Genomic DNA, 19739 nt, shown 5'->3' on the forward strand with positions numbered 1-19739 from the left:
TGGGCCCACCCCCGTCTTGCCCATGCAGCGCCTCACGCAGAGGTGAGAGGCGCTGCACGGGCCCGGTAAGGCAGAGGGAGGGTCCGGTGGAAGGGGGAGCGGCGGCGATGACCTCAGGGAGGCGGGGCACGGGGCGGAGGATGGCGGGAGGCGGAGTTGTGGGAGGAGAAAGAGAGAGAGAGAGAGAGAAAGAGGAAGGGAGGGGGGCCGGGGCTGCTAAACTTTTGATTTTTGTTTTGATTTTTTTATTTAATACAGGGGGAAGCGGGCAGCGGGCGGGGGGGGGGGCGTCCATACAGGCTGCTCCTGACGAGCGCCTTTGCCGCTTTTATTTTCAACGTGTTTGTGTTTTGTTTTGTTTTTTGTTTGTTTGTTTTGACGTTTGTGGCATGTGCAGAGCAGCCAGCATAACACTTGGCTGCTCTGCGCATGCTTTAGGGGCCAATTAACGACGGGGATTACACCAGTTTGATGCATTGTACTTTACAATACCGCACCGAACATGTGCGGCTTGTTTTTTTGGTGCATTCTTCGTTTTTTAAAATTCGTTAACGACTTTTACGTTTTAGATTTTTTTAACGTTTGGTTGATGCATCTGGGCCTCAGTGTTTTAGGACAACCAACTCCGCCTCCAGTCAGTATGTGTCGCATCCGAGCAGAAGGAAGAAAACTCTAATCCAAAAACCTTCCTCACAGAAGCAGCAGCAGAACCAACAGACAAGGACTGCATCCAACCCAAACATTGAAAAAAAGGAAACTCCAATGTTCAGAGACCTGGAACCAAGAGGCACGGCAAACAGCAGCAAGTGGCGGGCCTCTGGATTCAACTGCTGAGACTAAAGGAAAGAAAATTATCAGATAAGACATAAATTTTCCCTTCCTCAGTGTGAGCAGCAGATGAATCTAGAGACTAATGGGATGTAAAAAACCAGTCCCTAAGTAGGCTGGGACACCGCTGACCTCACCAAAGCACTGAACATGGAATCCACTTGTGCCACCACATCCACGTGATAATGCCTCGCAAAGGTATGCAAGGAGGCCCAGGTAGCCACCCTACATATTTCCTCAAGTGAAAACGTGGGCCTCTGCCCTCAATGTGGCCAAGGCTTGAGTAGAATAAGCCTGCAACACCAGCCAAAAGATACACGGAGTCAATGACCTCCTGAATTTAGCGGACGAGTCACCTTCGACGCAGCCTCCCCCCTCCTGGAAGCTGACAGCAGAACAAACAAATGATCCAATCACCAAAATTCATTTGTAACCTGCCAATAGCACCTCAGCACTCTGACAATCTAGACAGCGCAGCTGCACAAAATCCAATTGATAATCCTCTTCTCGAAAGGAGGGCAGAAAAATGGGCTGATTGAGATGAAACACCAACACAACCTTCAACAAAAAGGAGGGAACTGTCTGAAGAGTCACCCCTGATTCTGAGAACCGGAGAAAGAGATCCCTACAGGACAGATCCTGCAGTTCAGACACACAAACTGAAGATATTGCCGCATGGAAGATGGCCTTAGGAGTGATATCCTTCTCCGAGGCCTTCCACAACGGCTCAAACAGCGCTCCCTGCAATGCTCGAAGCACCAGGTTCAAGTTCCACTCTAGGCAAGGACGCCTGAGGGGCAGCTTAAGACTAGCCCCTCACAAGAACTGCACAACATCCGGATGCGCCACCAACGAAGTATGTGAGATGCAGCCCCTGTAGCAAGCCAAGGCCGCAACCTGTACCCACAGGGAATTGTAGGCCAAGCCCTTCCGAAAACCATTCTACAGAAAAGACATCTGTGGCAGAGATACTATTACTACTTATCATTTCTATAGGGCTACTAGACGTACACAGCGCTGTACACTTGAACATGAAGAGACAGTCCCTGCTCAACAGAGCTTACAATCTAATTAGGACAAACAGGACAAACAAGAGATAAGGGAATATTAAAGTGAGGATGATAAAATAAGGGTTCTGAACAAGTGAACAAGAGTTAGGAGTTAAAAGCAGCATCAAAAAGGTGAGCTTTTAGCTTAGATTTAAAGACGGCCAGAGATGGAGCTTGACGTACCAGCTCAGGAAGTCTATTCCAGGCATAAGGTGCAGCAAGATAAAAGGAACGGAGTCTGGAGTTAGCAGTGGAGGAGAAGGGTGCAGATACGAGAGATTTACCCAGTGAACGGAGTTCCCTCGGAGGAATATAGGGAAAGATGTGGCCTCCAGCAAGTTGGCCTCGAAAGTCTGCCAAACCCAAGCATAAGTTGAAGTGGTCACTGCATCCAAGTAGCCCTTCTGCCTCAAAAGGGACCTCTCGAGGGCCAGGCTGTAAGACCAAAGCAAGAGACATCCTCCATCTGTACTGGTCTTTGGACCAGCAGGGCGGGAGACAGAGGCAGAGCGGCTCGGCAACTAGGATCCAAATCAGATCCGCATACCATGGATGCCGGGCCAGTCTGGAACCACCAGAATAACCAAGTCCCAATGAAACTGAATCTGGTGCAGCACTCTGTTGATCACAGGCCAACGCGGGAAGACATAGGGGCTCCACCGCCATCCAGGGCTGGAGAAGAGCATCCAACCTGTACTCTTTTGTCGCTGGCTAAAGAATCTGCTGACCTTGGCATTGTCTCGTGTCGCCATGAGATCCATCATGACGTGCTCCATTGCCACATGATGACCCTGAAAGCTGCCACTGAGAGCTGTCAGAAGTGTCTGACTGAGACAGTCTGCCTGTACATTGACTGCCCCCACAATGTGGGAGACCAACAAGCCCAGTAGATGATGCACTGTCCATTGCAACAGTCAGCATGCCTCCGCTGCCAGAGTCAAAACACTACATGCCCCCTTGACAATTTATGCTGGCCACTGCCATAGTGTTGTCAGAGAGCACTCGAATCAGTTTGCCCTCCAATTCCTCACAAAAAGCTGGACAGCCTGCAACACTGCCCGAAGCTCTAGGCAACTGATCAACCTCTGCACCTCCATCAGGTTCCAGAGACCCCACGCACAGTACAGCAGACAATGAGCTCCCCGGCCTGTCTAGCTGGCATCCATCACCACCACAATCTATTGAGGAGACACCAACAACATGCCCTTCCTCAGGCTGGAGGGAAGAAGCCACTTTCCCATACTGCTCCCCACATGTCCACCGGAGACGCCATGAGTAATCCTGCAACACTGGTGACCACTGGCTCAACACCACCTGCTGCAACGGGTGCATGTGGGCCCTCACCCAGTGCACCACCTCCAGGGTTGCCACCATGTATCCCAGCACCTGCACATAGTCCCATGACCGCGGGCACAGCATCCACACCAAACAGCGAAACTTGTAGCTTGACCAGACGCTGCGCCAGAACAAACACTCGGCCCTGAGCTGTATTGAAATGCACCTCCAGGTATTCCAAGTCTGGGTGGGAACCAAGTGGCTCTTGGGAAAATTGATCACCCATCCCAGGAACTGAAACAGTGCAATCACCCGAGAGATAGAGCTGCGACAGTCCTTCTCCAAGCCCACCCGGATCAGCAAGTCTGAGGAAGGGAAGAACCCGTATCCCCTCCTTCCGCAGATATGCTGAGACAACCACCATCACCTTGGAGAAGATTATGGAAGCTGTAACCAGATCGAACAGCATGGCCTGAAACTAAAAATGACGGCTCAATACCGCAAAACAGAGGCTGAATTGGAATATGCAAATATGCCTCTTCCCCTGGCTGAACCGCCACCATGACAGACAGCAGTGTCTACATATGAAAATGCTTGATCTTCAGCAACTGATTTACCCTTTTGAGGTCTAGGACAGGGTGAAACATTCCCACCCTTCTTGGGCACCACAAAGTAAATGGAGTAGTGGACCTCTCCCGTCTCGTGAGCCAGTACCGGGATCACCGCTCTCAAGACCAGTAAGGAGCAAAGAGCGACCCCCACCACCTGCTGTTTTGTGCAGGCACTGCATGGGGACTCCAAGAAAAAAAAAAATAGGCAATAAGAGAGGAGAACTCCTTGTACCCATTGCGGATAATCTCTAAGACCTACTGGTCCATGGTAACCTTGACCCACTCCTTGTAAAAGAGGGACAGTTGGTCCCCTAATTTTAGCCCTGAAGAATGGGCCAGCAACCCATCATTAAGCAGCCCGAGCCGCAGGGGGCACTACATAAGAACATAAGCGTTGAAATACTGGGATAGACCGAAGGTCCATCAAGCCCAGTATCCTATTAACAGTGGCCAATCCAGATCACAAGTACTTGGGCATCATCCCAGAATAGTAAAACAGATTTTATACTGCTTATCCTAGAAGCAATTGATTTTCTGAAGTCCATCTTAATAATGGCTTATGGACTTTTAGGAAATTAGCCAAACCTTTTTTAAATCCTGCTAAGCTAACTGCTTTTATCAAATTCTCTGGCAATGAATTCCAGAGTTTAATTACATGTTGAGTGAAGAAATATGTTCTCTAATTTGATTTGAATTTATTTCTTAGTCCCCTAATCCTAGTATTTTTGGAAAGAGTAAACAAGCTGCAATGCACCAGGAAGTCCCCCTGAAGTTTCGGGCAGGGCAGGTAACATGGCTGCTGAAGAAAATGGAGCTGTATCGGTGGGAGAGGGAGATTGAGAAACAGACTTGGCAGAAAGAGGACTGTCTGCTCCTGGCAAGGCCTCTGAATAGCCTGTCGAACAGCTTGCCTGCTTGCCACTTACTACAACAGGAACAGCGCTTCAGTTTTTGCTGCCATTCTCTGCTGAGTCGCAAAGCCGCAAAAGCCATAGTCAGCAAAAAGTTAAAGGGACACACCAAATTAACCCACAGTGCCTCCCTGTCCCAGGTCTCCATCAAAGAAGGGTCCTCAGCCCACACTGACTTTGAAGGCAGCCTCCAAGCCACCAGTCGCTTGTCCTGTGGGTATGTTTTTAACCCCCCCCCCCCCCTCTCAGGGTGCTGCCAGTCTGTGAGGAAGGCACCTACCACAGAGGGAAAGGCTCTGGCTGCTGGGAAACCGGGGTGAGGGGGTGGGGTAGGGACCTAGCACCACCAGGTATGCCCACCAAAGATGGCATTGAACAGTCGATCACCTCTAGGCTCAACAGAACTACAAAGATCTAGAATCGGAGCATCCCTATAGAAGAATCAAGGAGCTGGTGAGAAGCCGTCCACTACCTGCTGGAGACAGACACATACTGACTGGAGGCGGAGCTGGCCATCCTATAAGACTGTACTGAACTCCGTGTTCTCTATCTCTACCTGTTGGTAGATGGGCACAACCTATCAGTCCCTGCATTCATCTGCTGCTGATGAACTATTTTTTCCATTCAGATTTTTACTAAGTTTTCATATATATAAGAAGCACACAAAATTCCAATAGCAATTACATCCAGACAGTTCCTACATGGATGAATATTCATAAGAGATTTGCATGCACTGCATACAAATCTCTCTCACGAATATTCATCTTGGATATCCTGAAAACCTAACTGGCTGGGGTGCCTCCAGGACCAGGTTTGAGAACCACTGACTTAATGCATTTCTCAACTAACCACTTGGGAAACAAAGCTAACATTACAAGAAGAAATACAAGAATCAAAAGAGGAAAAAAAAGGAATATATGACTTGTAGGCCTGTTTAACACAGTAAAAGTTTGCATGTAAAACTTACTTTGGTAAGTGCAAGCCTGTGTGCTAACCACTGAAGGTTCTCCCAGCATATCACAATACCATTACGAAAGAGGAAATTTCTTTACCATGCATTCAGTGTATTCACAGTTAATGTGGAGGAGGTAAGTGAATTCGCCCTAACTGTGACAGTGACAGCATCTGGTAAAGTACCGTGTGCTTAACTACAATGCATAATTCATACCTATTCCCTGCCTTAATAGGGCATGCAGTTAGTGTATGAATTAGTGTGCACTGTCATGCCAGCACAGTAACAAAGTCAGGAACTAACTCAGGGGCGTAGCCAGACAGCAGATTTTGGGTGGGCCTAGGCAAGAAGTGGGTGGGCACCAAATGTTCTCTCCCCCACCCCCACATCAAAAAAAATCTCAGCTGGTGGGAAAATTCTTCTCTCTAGTCTCCACCTTGGTAGTCTGCAGCAGGCATGCGCTGAAAACTGAGCATGCGAAGGTGCCAGTATTGTGGCGAGCAGCGTTTTCATTACCAAGTACTACTGTTGGATGGTCCTGAGCCCTAAGTGGGTGGGCCCTGGCCCACCCAGGCCCACCTGTGGCTACGCCACTGCTTAGAACATTTGAGAAACGGGCCTCATTTCCTAAACCATCTCTTGCAAAAACAATCTTGAATTATCAACCTCTTCTTCATTTAAATGGGGTCTCAATTTACTGCCCACGTTTCATTCAATGGTCATTTGCCAATAGTCCATCTAGACAGTATCCTGTTTCCAACAGTAGATCATAAGTACATGGCAGAAACCCAAATTGTGACATTCCATGCTACCAATCCTAGCGCAAGCAGTAGCTTCCCTATGTGTGTGTCAATAGCAGACTATATATTTTTCCTCCAGGAATTTGTCCAAACCTTTTTTTAAACCCAGATACGCTAACTGCTGTTAACTGCTGTTACTACATTCCCAGCAGAGTTCCAGAGCTATTTGCTGAGTAAAAAAATATTTCATATTTGTTTTAAAAGTATTTCCATGTAACATCCTTGAGTGTCCCCTAGTCTTTGTACTTTTGGAATGAGTAAACAAATCAATTTACTTCTACTTGTTCTACATCACTCAGGATTTTGTAGACCTCAATCATATCTCCCCTCATCCGTCTCTTTTCCAAGCTGAAGAGCCCTAACCTCTTTAGCCTTTCCTCATATAAGAGAAGTTCCATTCCCTTTACCATTTTGGTCACTCTTTTTTGAGCCTTTTCTAATTCTGCTAAATCTTTTTTGAGATATAGCAACCAGAACTGAATACAATACTCAAGGTGAGGTTGCACCATGGAGAGATACAGAAGCATTACAGTATTTTCGGTGTTATTCACCATCCCTTTCCCAATAATTCCTAGCATCCTGTTTGCTTTTTTGGCTGCCGCCACTGGGCAGACGATTTTCAGCATATTATCTACAAGGACACCTAGATCTTTTTCTTGGGTGCTGACCCCCAAGGTGGACCCTAGCATCAGGTAACTATGATTCAGATTATTCTTTCCAATGTGCATCACTTTGCATTTGTCCATATTAAATTTCATCTGCCATTTGGATGCCCAGTCTTCCATTTTCCTAAGGTCTTCCTGCAAATTTTCACAGTCCGCATCTGTTTTAACAACCTTGAATAGTTTTGCATCATCTGCAAATTTAGGGGCCCTTTTACAAAGGAGGCCTAACGTGCAGATAGCGCATGCCCAATCGGCACTACTGCTGGGGTAGTGCATGAGCCCAGTGCTAATTCCGATTCTGGCACACGCCGAATCCCGTGGTAGAAAATAAATAAATACATTTGAACAAATAATAATTGGTATTGAGCTTTAACGTTAAGGAAGCAACATGAAATCGGAGATCAAGTGTTTATTTCAGTAGGATTTAGAACAGTAGAGCCCCAGATTATTCATATTTAAATCGCAATTTGGTCAAATACAACTAGTGTATTCAAGGCTCTATTCAGGGCTGAATCAAATACAAATATTCAGTACAGCCCTAATTTGACCATTTTAACTCACTAGGCCCAATATTATCAATATTTGTGTATTTAAAAAAAAAATAAGCATTATATGTTTGCCACTTGCTGAAAATCAGTCCCAAGGTTTTTATAACTATATAATTAAAACGTAATCTGAATAGGTTGGGAGTATGTAAAAGTGGAATACAAATCTGAAATTAAATTATAGCTTTATGAGACTATCAAGCTTATTTTTGAAAGAGAAGGGCGCCCATCTTTTGACAAATCGGGAGATGGGCATCCTTCTCTCACAGTCGCTCAAATCGGCATAATCGAAAGCCGATTTTGGGCATCCTCAACTGCTTCCCGTCGTGGGGACGACCAAAGTTCCCGGGAGTGTGTCGGAGGCGTAGCGAACGCGGGACTGAGGCGTACCTAACAGATGACCTCCCCTGACTCCCCCAGTGGTGACTAACCCCCTCCCACCCTGAAAAAAAACAGATTTTAAAAACTTTTTTTGCCAGCCTGAAATGTCATACTCAGGTCCATCGCAGCAGTATGCAGGTCCCTGGGAGTGGAGATATGTGTCAGCGGAGGCACAGCGAAGGCGTGGACGTCCTTCTTTGAAACATTTTGGACGTCCCGAACTGCCCCCCCCCCCCCCCACAAACACAGGGACGGCCAAATTTCAAGGGAGTGGAGTGGAGGAGTGGTTAGAGCACTGGTCTTGCAATCTAGAGGTGGCCGGTTCAAATCCCACTGCTGCTACTTGTGATCCAAAATCCAAATAAATAAAGGGGGTGTTGGAGGCATGGACGTCCTTCTCACAGAAACATCCACATTTTGGACGTCCTCAACTGCCATTGCAGGGACGGAGGCATAGCGAAGGACGTCCTTCACCCATACTCTTAAAAAAAAAAAAAAAAAACAAGACGTCCCTGATGAGCACTTGGACATTTTCACCTGGACTTGTATTTTTCTAAGGTTGTAGATGGCAATTTATTTAAGGTTGTAGACGGCTATTATAAATGCAGCTTGTTTGCAAGTATGAAGCCGTCTTTGGCATGCGCAGAGCAGCCACACATAATGCTTGGCTGCTCTGCACTGGCTTCCCCTCCTTAGGAAGGAAATCGTGTGCAAATGAGCTAACAGTGAGTAGCTCATTTGCATGCGATTTCCTTCATGCATGCCCGTTCCTTTCCGAATCACTAAGGGATCGGTAAGGGAAGGGCTTTTTCCGTTCAGTTAGTGCATCAGTTAGTCCACTGCAGTGCCCCATAGGGTGCCCGGTTGGTGTCCTGGCATATCAGGGGGACCAGTGCACTACGAATGCTGGCTCCTCCCACGACCAAATGAGTTGGATTTGGTCGTTTTTGAGATAGGCGTCCTCAGTTTCCATTATGGCCAAAAACCGGGGACGACCATCTCTAAGGTCGATCTAAATGTTGAGATTTGGGTGCCCCGACCGTATTATCGAAACGAAAAATGGATGTCCATCTTGTTTTGATAATACGGGTTTCCACGCCCCTTCGCGGGGACGTCCTGCGAGGACGCCCTCAGGAAAACTTGGGCACCCCGTTCGATTATGCTCCTCTATGTGTGTGGTCTACACCCTCTTATTGAGCAATCTACTATTGCCTGAAGTGCACAGCAGTTTCCAAAGGAGTGATATTGTAACAGAAGCCAGGATCCCAGCTACAAAACAGAGAGGGATGGGAGTTGTTATGCCTACTGGCTAGCAAATTAAAGTTAAGAGGGGGCCAACCTCACAGTGACTAGTGTTCTGAACCATCAGGCAACAGATCCGAGCTCGATTCTCCTGAGCCCAGCAGCAACTCGACAATGTTGGATGAGAAACCTAGGAGCCAGCCACAAAGCACCACCATGAGTAGCCCAGAAATGAGCAACATCCTAGTCTCTTACACAAGGGTGGGGAGGGAGTCCAAACAAGGGAAAGGTTACCTATTCTTGCTAGATCCTCAACTTAATTCAACTGCTTTTGTTGCAGCTGTGGAACAGCCACCAATAAGACCTAGAAAGATAAACTTCCTACAAAGTCTTTCTAAGAAGATAAAGAACCAAAACAAAACAAAAAGGTCATACCTTAATAACAGCGGCATTAAACAAAACTGTCCAAACGCCTGGAAAACAGCAAAAATGTTAAATAGTAGGGATGTGCATTCATTAGTGTGCCTTTAAAAATGTAGTGCATGCTAACCTTTTAATGTGTGATTTTTTTTTATTAAAATGAATGTGCAAGAAACAGAAAACACATCCAAGAATTGGGGAAAAGGCCAAAATAATTTTTATACCTTTTGAACCCCCACTGGTAAACATGAAATACATGCCATGCACTATCCTTATTCCCAAATCACAAAACCCCTCCGGTATCCAATATACACAATATCTACAAACCAAGAATCAAAGTCAAAGACTTTGATTCCCTTGCTTTGTGGATATTTATTATCCTTATTCCCAGAATGATTTATTGTGGAAAACAGATTGTAAGGAAGCAGAAAGCACCATTACAGTTACCGCAGTAAAGTAAGGAGAAATTAGGTCCTACCTGCTAATTTGCTTTCCTTTAGTCCTTCCGGACTGGCCCAGCTGAACTGATGGGTTATGCATGCCTTCCAGCAGGTGGAGACTGAGAACAATGATTCTTGAGAGAGCCAATCAATGCCCAGACTAACCCTCTCAATTCTCAGTATATCCGTAACAAAACGGAAGAAAGAACCATCTGTGCTCCGCTGGGTTGTACAGCCACTCATAATATGAATAATTTTTTTTTAAATTCTGAGTGCTCCCCAAAATAAAGACCCAACAAAACAACAACAAGCTGCATAGAGGCAGGCACTGGGCCGGTCTGGAGGGACTAAAGGAAAGCAAATTAGCAGGTAGGACCTAATTTCTCCTTCCTTAGCGTCCCTCCAGACCAACTCAGCTGAACTGATGGGAAGTATCAAAGCAGTCAATTAAGGGAGGGACCTTAAAAGCTCTGCCGTCAACAGTCGCTCACCAAAAATCGCATCCCAACAAGCTTGAACATCCACTCTGTAATGTTTAACAGAGGAATGGCAAGAACCATGTGACCGCTTTGCAAATATCCAGCGGAGCAACCAATGGACACTCTGCCCAAGAAGCCGCCAGGCCTCTAGTAGAGTGAGCCCAAATTCCCTCCAGAATAGGTCTGCTGTGCAGATGTAAGTGGAAAAAATCACCTCCTTAATCCATCTCGCTAGCGTAGCTTTAGATGCCGCGAAACGTCTACAACCTCCTCCTAAGAGGACAAACAGGTGATCCAATCAACGAAAATCCTCGGTCCTCTGCACATATTCCTTCAACACCCGAACATCAACTTGCACAGAGAATGCTGCTCCTTTGACCCTCTGGAAGAACCCAGAGTCGGCAGAACCAGAAACTGACTGACATGAAAGGCAGACAAAATCTTCAGCAAAAACAAGGGCACCGACCTCAAGATTATGTGATCTGCCAGAAATTCCAAAAAGGGTGCCCTACAAGAAAAAACATCTTCAAGGTTAGATCCTCGAGAGAAATAGAAACTAAGGGCTTAAAAGGAGCTCAAACCAGAACCAAAAGTACCAGATTAAGATCCCAAGAAGGGAAAGAAGAACGCCAAGGCGGAAGTAGCACATTGACGCTCCTAAAAAACCAAAGGATATCTAAATGAGTACCCAAGGACTTACCCTTGACACGTTCCCAACAAACCGACCAAGCTGCAAGCTGAACTCTAAGTGAAGCCAACGCTAAGCCTTTATCTAATCCTCCCTGAAGGAACTCCACTACCTGAGGCAATGAAGCTGCAAAGAGATGAACCTACACTCCTCACACCAGGCCTCAAAAATCCTCCAGACTCGAAAATAGGCTAAAGAGGTGGGATGATGGCGGGAATGAAGCAGGGTCCCTATGACCTCCACTGAATAGTCACACCTTTTTCAACCTAGCCCTTTTAAGAGTCAAGCAGTAAGACAAAATTGTGCAGGGTCTGGCATGAGCACAGGACCTTGGGACAAAAGACCGCCCACTTCCGGAAGACGAAGACCAGGCTCCATGAGAATGCACTGTAGATCTGCATACCAAGGCCGCCTCGACCAATCGAGAGCTATCAGAACCACCAGGCCCGCATGCCTCTCTATCTTTTGAATGACTCTCCCGGTCAATGGCCAGGGAGGAAATACATACATCAGACCCAGAGGCCACTGGCACAGCAGCGCATCCAAACCTTATGATCCGTGTTCCTTCCTGCAGCTGAAATACACTGAACCTTGGCATTCAGCCAAGTCGCCATCAAGTCCATCACCGGAGGACTCCACATCTGAACTATAGTTTCGAAAGGCTGAGAGACCATTCTCCAGGATCCACGGATTGATGACTGGGAAAATCCGCCTGAACATTGAGGACTCCCGCTACATAAGAGGCCAACAGGTCTAGTAGGTGCGTCTCCACCCACTGCATGATCTTCATGGCCTCCTGTGCTAATAGATGACTCCTGGTACCGCCCTGCTGATTGATGTATGCCACTGCCGTCGCATTGTCCGATAAGATTTGCACCGCCTTGTTCTCCAGAAGACTCTGAAAGTAGAAAAGTGCTAGACGAATGGCTCTGATCTCTAAGAGGCTGATGGAGCAATTCATCTCCGCTACTGACCAGAGACCTTGCGCCGGGAGACCCAAACAAACAGCTCCCCAGCCTTGAAGACTGGCATCTGGGGTCACCTCTATCCACTGAGGGGACTCTAACAACCGGCCCTTTGACAAATTGTCAGGCCGAAGCCATCAGCGAAGGTCCTGACGGACCACCAAAGACAAGGGTAATCTGTCCTCTAGGGAACCCGTCTGGGAAGACCACCTGGAAAGAAGAGAATTCTGGAGACTTCTCATATGGGCTCTGGTCCACTGTACTACCTCTATGGTTGCTGCCATAGAACCCAAAATCTGAAGATAAAGTCAGACACATGGTATTGCCTGTGAGCAGAGATCCCGGACTTGCTTTTGCAGCTTCAGAATGCGCTGCTTTGGAAGAAAGACCTTTCCATGAAGCGTGTCGAAATTGACCCCAAGCAGGGGCATAGTCAGACCTCGCGGTGGGAGGGGGCCAGAGCCCGAGGTGGGGGGGGGGGCACATTTTGGTCTGCCACCCTGCTGCTCTCCACCCACTGCTGCAGCAAATACCTTGGCTGGTGGGGGTCCCCAACCCATGCCAGCTGAAGCATTGTCCAGCGCCGGTCTCCGGTGCCGCCGCATTGCCTGCCCGGCTCTGTCTTCCCCTCATGTCCTGCATGCTCCTTTTAGTGAAATTGAGCTAGCGGGGGTTGGGGACCTCTGCCAGCAAAACAAGGGGCCCAGAGGAATTTGGGGGGTCCAGGCACCCATGGCCCCATGTAGCTATGCCACTGACCCCAAGATAATCTAAGGTCTGGGAAGGTTGCAACCAGCTCTTGACAGGATTGATCACCTAACCTAGGGATTCAAAAAACTGAACAACTTGAGTTGTCACCTGACAACTTTTGTGGAGCGACTTTGCTCAGATTAACCAATCATCTAGGTATGGATGCACTAAGATAACTTGTTGCTGCAAAGCTGTCGCTACCACCACCATGACCTTGGTGAAGGTTCATGGAGCTGTTGCCAGCCCGAACGGCATGGCACAAACCTGAAAATGTTTGCCCAATACTGCGAACCGTAGGAAGCGATGATGCGCTTGATGGATGGGAATGTGAAGATATGCTTCTGTAAGGTCTAAAGCCGTGAGAAATTCTCCCAATCGAACGGCCACGATAACCGACCATAGAGTTTCCATACGGAATGGAGCCACTTGAGTCCGGTTGACTTGTTTGAGATCCAGAATAGGGCGAAAGGAAACTTCCTTCTTTGGTACCACAAAATAGATCTGCCTAAACCCTATCCCTCCACTGGTACCTGGCAAACCGGTCTTAAAGTGACTAATCTGGCTAAAGTGTCTCTAACTGCCCGAGCCTTTACCCGAGACCAGGGGCGTATCTGTAATGGGGCCACGGGGGCCAGGGCCCCCGTAGATTTGGCCCTGGACCCCCTACCGACGGCCCTCGCAAACTCCTCCCGCCGCCAACCTGCCATCGCCTACCTTTGCTGGCGGGGGACCCCAATCCCCGCCAGCCAAAGCTGTCGTCCTTCGTTCATTTGTTTTCTTCTGAGTCTGACTCGTCTCTGACGTCCTGCACGTTGCAGGACGTGTGCAGGACGTCAGAGTCAGACTCAGAAAGAAGAAAACAAATGAACGAAGGACAACGGCTTTGGCTGGCGGGGGTTGGGGTCCCCCGCCAGCATAGGTAAGCGACAGCGGGCGGGGGGTCGAGAGGGTCGTCGGGTGGGCGGGCGACAGTTGTTGGAGGTGGTTCTGGCGGTGGCGGCGCCGGGGGGGGGGGTGCTAAAATGTGCCCCCTCACCTCAGCTCTGGACCCCTCTACCTGCGAAGTCCAGATACGCCCCTCCCCGAGACTGACAGGGAGATTCCAGAAAGCAATCCGGCAACGTGTGTGTGAATTCGAGAGCGTAACCGTCCCGAATAATGTTGAGAACCCATTGATCTGAAGTAATCTGGGCCCATCTCCAGAAAAACTGAGTCAAACGACCTGCGATGGGAACTGAAGAATGGACTTGCAAACCTTCATTGGGACGTATGACCGGAAGATTGTGACGGGAAGGAACTGTCTTCTGCCACCTCTTTGGCCGCCACAGAAGGACTGAGAACACTGAAAATATTGAGACTGTTGAAAAGAGGCATCTCTGCCTGGGTAAAACCTCCGATCCTTTCGTCTCAGACTTCTAGCTGCAACAAAACCCCAACCAACAACCCGCGGTCGTCTTCTAGAAGTCGAGGGACTTTGGTATTGCCTAAACTCTTGACCAGCTTATCCAATTCATCTCCAAACAGAAGAGAACCCTGAAGGGAAACTTACTCAATTTGGACTTGAAGCAGCATCTGCTGACCATCCTCTGAGACAAAGAGTTCTCAGAGCAAAGACTCCCAAAGCCATGGACTTAGCCGAAGCCTTAAGTAAATCATACAGAGTATCTGAAAGAAAAGCAGATCCCATCTCAATTTTAACAACTTCTTGATCAATTAAAGGGGAAAATCATCCACTTCTCTATCCAGCACACATTCCGACCTCCAGAAACACGCTCGGGCTATTAGCGCTCTGGCTATCGCTGACTGAACAGCGAAAGTCAAAACATCAAAGGCATTCTTTTAAAAAGTCTCCAGGCGACGGTCCTGCAGATCCTTCAAAGTTGCACCCCCATCCACAGGGACCGTGTTCTTCTTGGTCACTGTTGACACCACAGCATCCACCACAGAAGGCTTGAGTCAATCCCTGTCCTGTTCTGGAATAGGATAGAGACGAACCATGGAGCGCGCAAGTCTAAAAAGCACACCGGGAACATCCCACTGCACCTGAACAATGTCCCATATATCTTGATGCATAGGGAAAGATTTAGCAGACTTATGGATTCCCTTAACTAAAGCATCCATGGTACGGGGAGCCGCAGGCGTATCTGTAATGGGGAGGAGACTCAAATGTTAACGTCATAGCTACTAGACAAATCAACTCTTGCAAGTCCTCTTTGTGAAAAAGATGTGCCACGGAGGAATCCTCCCACAGGTGCAAAACTTCAGCAGAGGGGAAAGGATCCTCATAGACATCCATGGTCTCAAACTGATCCACCTCTCCCAGGGATGCAGAGATTATGTGATCCACCGTCTCTTGATCCTCCTAAAAGACCTTAAAACTTTTGGCAGAAGACAAAGTCCCCTGCGCTGGGTCCACAGATAAAGAGGGCTGAGGAGAGGAACTGTGCATTAAATAAGCTCTATACATAGCTAAAACAAAATTGGGAGGAAAACCCTCCGCAGGGGTTCCTTCCTGCTGCCTCGCTGAATCAGGCCCTAACTGCACCTGTGCCTCGCCATGCACATCTGGCTGCTCTGAAGAGGAAAAGGAATCTAAAATGGCAGATGTTCCCGCCAAAATGGGCAACACCACCGAGAACGCTCCTGCCTACAAAGGAACCGCCAAAACAGAAGAACCGGAGGAGCTCTTACCCACAACCGAAAACACCAACGGAAACTCCGACTCTGAAGCAGTACAAATTTTACAAACCCAGCGCAACGCTTCAACTTAGAAGACTCTTTTTTTTTTTTAAACATCGTTGCAGTGCTCTTGAAGTAAAAAATCTCTCCCACAGAAAACTCTTTTGCAAATGTGGCTGCTCCCCGCAGTTCTAGAACACCCTTCTCATGAAGGGGTGCAGACCAGCCGTCAGACTACTAATTCTTAGCCAGAGCAAGCTGAAGGCTTGGGGTGAAATAGGGAGGAGGGACCTGGCGCCCAAGTGTGCACTCCTGAGGCAATAGAAACCCCCCAGGGCTCAGCCTCTGCTAGCACTTATTCCCAGCGGAACACAGACAGAAATAGAAAGAGTAAAATTAGAGAAAAGAAATAAAATTGAGGCTGAAGGGCCCACCACATCTTCCACTTGCTGAAGACTGAGAATACTTAGAATTGAGAGTGGTAGGCTGGGCTCTGATTAGCTCTCTCAAGAATCATTGTTCTCAGTCTCCACCGGATGGAAGGCGTGCGCAACCCAACAGTTCAGCTGGGCTGGTCCGGAGGGATGCTAAGGAAATGAAGGATGTCAGCTCAGAATCTTGCTCCTAGAGAGCAAGAGAAAGATCTGTGGTCAGAGCATCCAACAGCTGAAACAGTTCAGGGAAAAAGGATCCACTAAATTTAATAAAACATAAACTATGCACCATTCAAAATAGGTAAAATGAAGCTGCACTGATCGTGAACAGTTTCGGTAGGATGTGTCTTCTCTTATCACCCTGGGAAGAAGGGCCACAAGAGTTGAAGAGTGATCAGGAAACAGGGCCGTGGCCTTTCTACTTACACTGTTAGCCAGGTGAGCAAACATCTGCAGAGAGAATCCAGAGAGCCGAGGACTCCACTGTTAACAAAAGAGCATACTGTCAGTCCAGTCAGCATCAGCACAGAGCTTAAATAACCTGTATAACTAGGCAGTGATAACATATTCTTGGCCAGCACAGCAGCCTGTGGAAGACTGTTCAAAAACATCGGTACACATCTGGAACAAGAGTGCACCTCCTCTGAAGCATTCTGTCCTAGCGAGAACTGGAACAGCTTTGTTAATCTCTGCTATCCTCCACCCAATGAGAGACTAACTGGAATGCTTTTGTGTTTCACATATATTCTGATCTGAAGAAGGTATTGCCTTTGAAAGCTAATCAAAAGATGTATTAAGTTAGAAATAAATTAAAATTAAACCTTTTTTATTGGACTATTTATTACCTTAAATCTCTGCTCAAACCGCTCCCAGAGGTTTAACTTTAACAACAAAACTCCACAGCTATGTTTACTGAATGTCTATTTTCATGTACATGCTAAAGAGAGCGGCTCTGCAGGGGCAAAACCACTGCCTGGTCTACTGTAGGGTGGAGGGCTTTTCATTTTAAAAATGAACACTACAATACTTGTGTAGTTTATTAGCATCCTCTGTACAACATTTCAAGTGTTACCATCTGGCACATAAGTTTGCTGCAGATAGAATTCTTTATGGAACTTTTCCTGGTCTCATGTCTTTCAGACCAAAACGTCTATGCAGGCCAGTATGAAGATAATCTAGCGGTATTTGAGCCATACCCATTAAACATCAAATAGTGAGAATCACAACTGCAGGCACTAAAGGGTTTACCTGCAACATAGCAGAGAAAAGAAGCATTTAAAGGGTGGACACTAGAGACAATGTCAGGAAAGGCGTATGTCCAAAGGTCATCCTAGAAGGACCCCATTATGGGCTTATGGGTTAGGCTTTGGTGTATGCATATCCCATCTTATTCCACCCCCAAATACATCATTTCTAGATAAAACAGTGCTTCTCAGGGAGACACCCTTAACTAGTATGTGTATTCATTGTGGTAATCCTGAAAACCCGAGATACATTTGCAAGATTTGCATATGTGCAATCTCTCATCCATAGTCTTTGTGGTAATCCAAAAAATTGATTGGCCGCAGAAATGCAACTCTACCCTTTGGAGTTAGATAATTTGTTATCTATGCAACATCATCAAGTATCTTCTATAATGAAAAAAATCTTTTCATGTCCATAGGAAAGATCTATTAAAAAAGTTTGTTTTTTTTGCTTTGTTTTTTTAATAGGGCTGTATTTAGGATCCTAGTTCAGTCTATTACTGTCTCAATTTGATTATTGTAACCTTGTGTTATTTTGTTGTTCCAAAACATCATTTACAGTTGTTATAGAATACAACCATGAGGTTGATCTATGATTTGTCAAAATATGATTCAATTAAAAACTTCTATTTAAAGTTACATTCAATTATGGCTCGTAACCATTTTAAACTGTTATTTTTTTTAAATCTTGTTTGGTGATTTACCATCTTACATGATAAATTTGGTTACACTTTTGTGGAATGAAAGGTCTAGAGATAACATTCATAATCAATTTTTATTGGATTTTCTGAATGTAAGTGGGATAAAATCAATTCAGCATTTTTCTTCTTCTTTACAATTTCAGATGGCCACATTATGGAATACTTTACCATTATTTTTGAGACCTTGCCAACATTACTTATTTTTTAGGAAGAAACTAAAATCTTTTCTATTTTGTGATATTGATTCTGCATCCTTAAATTGTAATTGAATGAACTGTTATCATCGTGGCTTGTTGGAATTTATACTACCAGTATTATTGTTATTTTTTTTTTAATTTATAATTGTGATTCCTAGATTTTTGATCTAGTATTTCTTGTTGTAATTCGTCCCTGAACTGTAGATGTATAGGCAGAATGTAAGTCCCAGTGTAACATAAGGGTTAAATCTAATGTGAAAACAGCACACTAAAAGCGGCCTACAAAAATATACTTTTATAAAACCAACTGACAAATACACTTTGCTGCAGAAACCATTTTTAGATGTGCCCAAATCATCTCAAAGTCTGCAATGTAACAATCTGAGTAAAATTAATTTAGTTACCAACACAATATGTAAAGTTCCACATCCACAGATCTACCTAATAATGTCAGGGTCCCTATGCTACAACTGATTAAGTATGGTATTTTCTCATTCCCAGCTCTCAGGCTCCATTCCCGGAGGCACTATAAATTTAAATCTGGAGTTCTCAACTCACACCATAGGACATCTACAATGAATATGCATGAATTACATCCATTGTATGCAAATCTCTCATGCATCGTAAAAACCTGACGACTGGGTGTCTCCCAAGGACTGGGTTGAGAAAGCATTGTTACTTACCTGTAGCAGGTGTTCTCAGAGGACAGCAGGCATATATTCTCACATGCAGGTGATGTTATCCACAGAGCCCAGTGCGGACACTGCCACAGTGCACTGTCACTTTAAAAACTTTGAAGCAACACTCCCACTGCACCTGTGCAAGTGCCTTCCTGCCCACTGCTTGAGTGGGGGACCAGCAGTACAGTACAAAAGCTAAGAAGACAACTCCAAGGGGAGACAGGAGGGATGTGAAAATATATGCCTGCTGTCATCAGAGAACACCTGCTACAGGTAAGTAACTGCTTTCTCCGAGGGCAAGGAAGCATAATATTCTCACATGTAGGACTCACTAGCTGCCAGGCTCACAAGATTAATGGCTAATTTGGTAACTGAAGTAGAAAGTATAGAAAGTGAGCCTGGTGGAAAAGAAGGGCCAGAGGGTGGAGCTGACATTCAAGTGGTAAAAAGATTTTGCAAGACTACTTCTCCAAACCGGCTATCCCACCTGGAATGTTGCTACAGACATTAGTGACAGTGAACAGAAGACAGTGAACGTGTGGATAGAAGACTACACTGACAAGCTGCAAATTTTCTCAATGGAGGCAGAGCAGAAATGGGCTATTGAAGCAACCTTGGCTCTTACATTGTGAGTGGTGACTCAGCCATAAAGGGTCAGCCCAGTCTGAGCATAAATGTAGGAGATACAGTCAGCCAGCCGTGAAGATAGTACATTTGGTGATGGGAATTCCCAATCTGTTATGACTGAAGGATACAAAAAGCTGGGAGGGCTTCCTGAAGTTTAGTATGCTCCAGATAGTACG

The 19739-nt window shown here is 46.4% G+C and overlaps 1 protein-coding gene across 8 annotated transcripts in view; it reads right to left on the reverse strand.

The window, feature by feature from the left end:
- The window catches only part of LOC115470623 (fatty acid amide hydrolase-like), a 95211-nt gene that overhangs the window by 64052 nt on the left and 11420 nt on the right, over window positions 1-19739 (reverse strand). For all 8 annotated transcript variants that reach the window (XM_030203939.1, XM_030203938.1, XM_030203933.1 and 5 more), the window contains exons 2-3: window positions 16541-16597; window positions 9695-9732 (exon numbers count right to left, since the gene is read on the reverse strand). In XM_030203939.1, coding sequence (XP_030059799.1) covers window positions 9695-9732; window positions 16541-16597 — 95 coding nt within the window. The remainder of the gene's footprint in view (window positions 1-9694; window positions 9733-16540; window positions 16598-19739) is intronic.

The sequence above is a fragment of the Microcaecilia unicolor genome, chromosome 5 (genome assembly GCF_901765095.1).
Source record: "Microcaecilia unicolor chromosome 5, aMicUni1.1, whole genome shotgun sequence".
NCBI classification, from domain to species: Eukaryota; Metazoa; Chordata; class Amphibia; order Gymnophiona; family Siphonopidae; genus Microcaecilia; species Microcaecilia unicolor.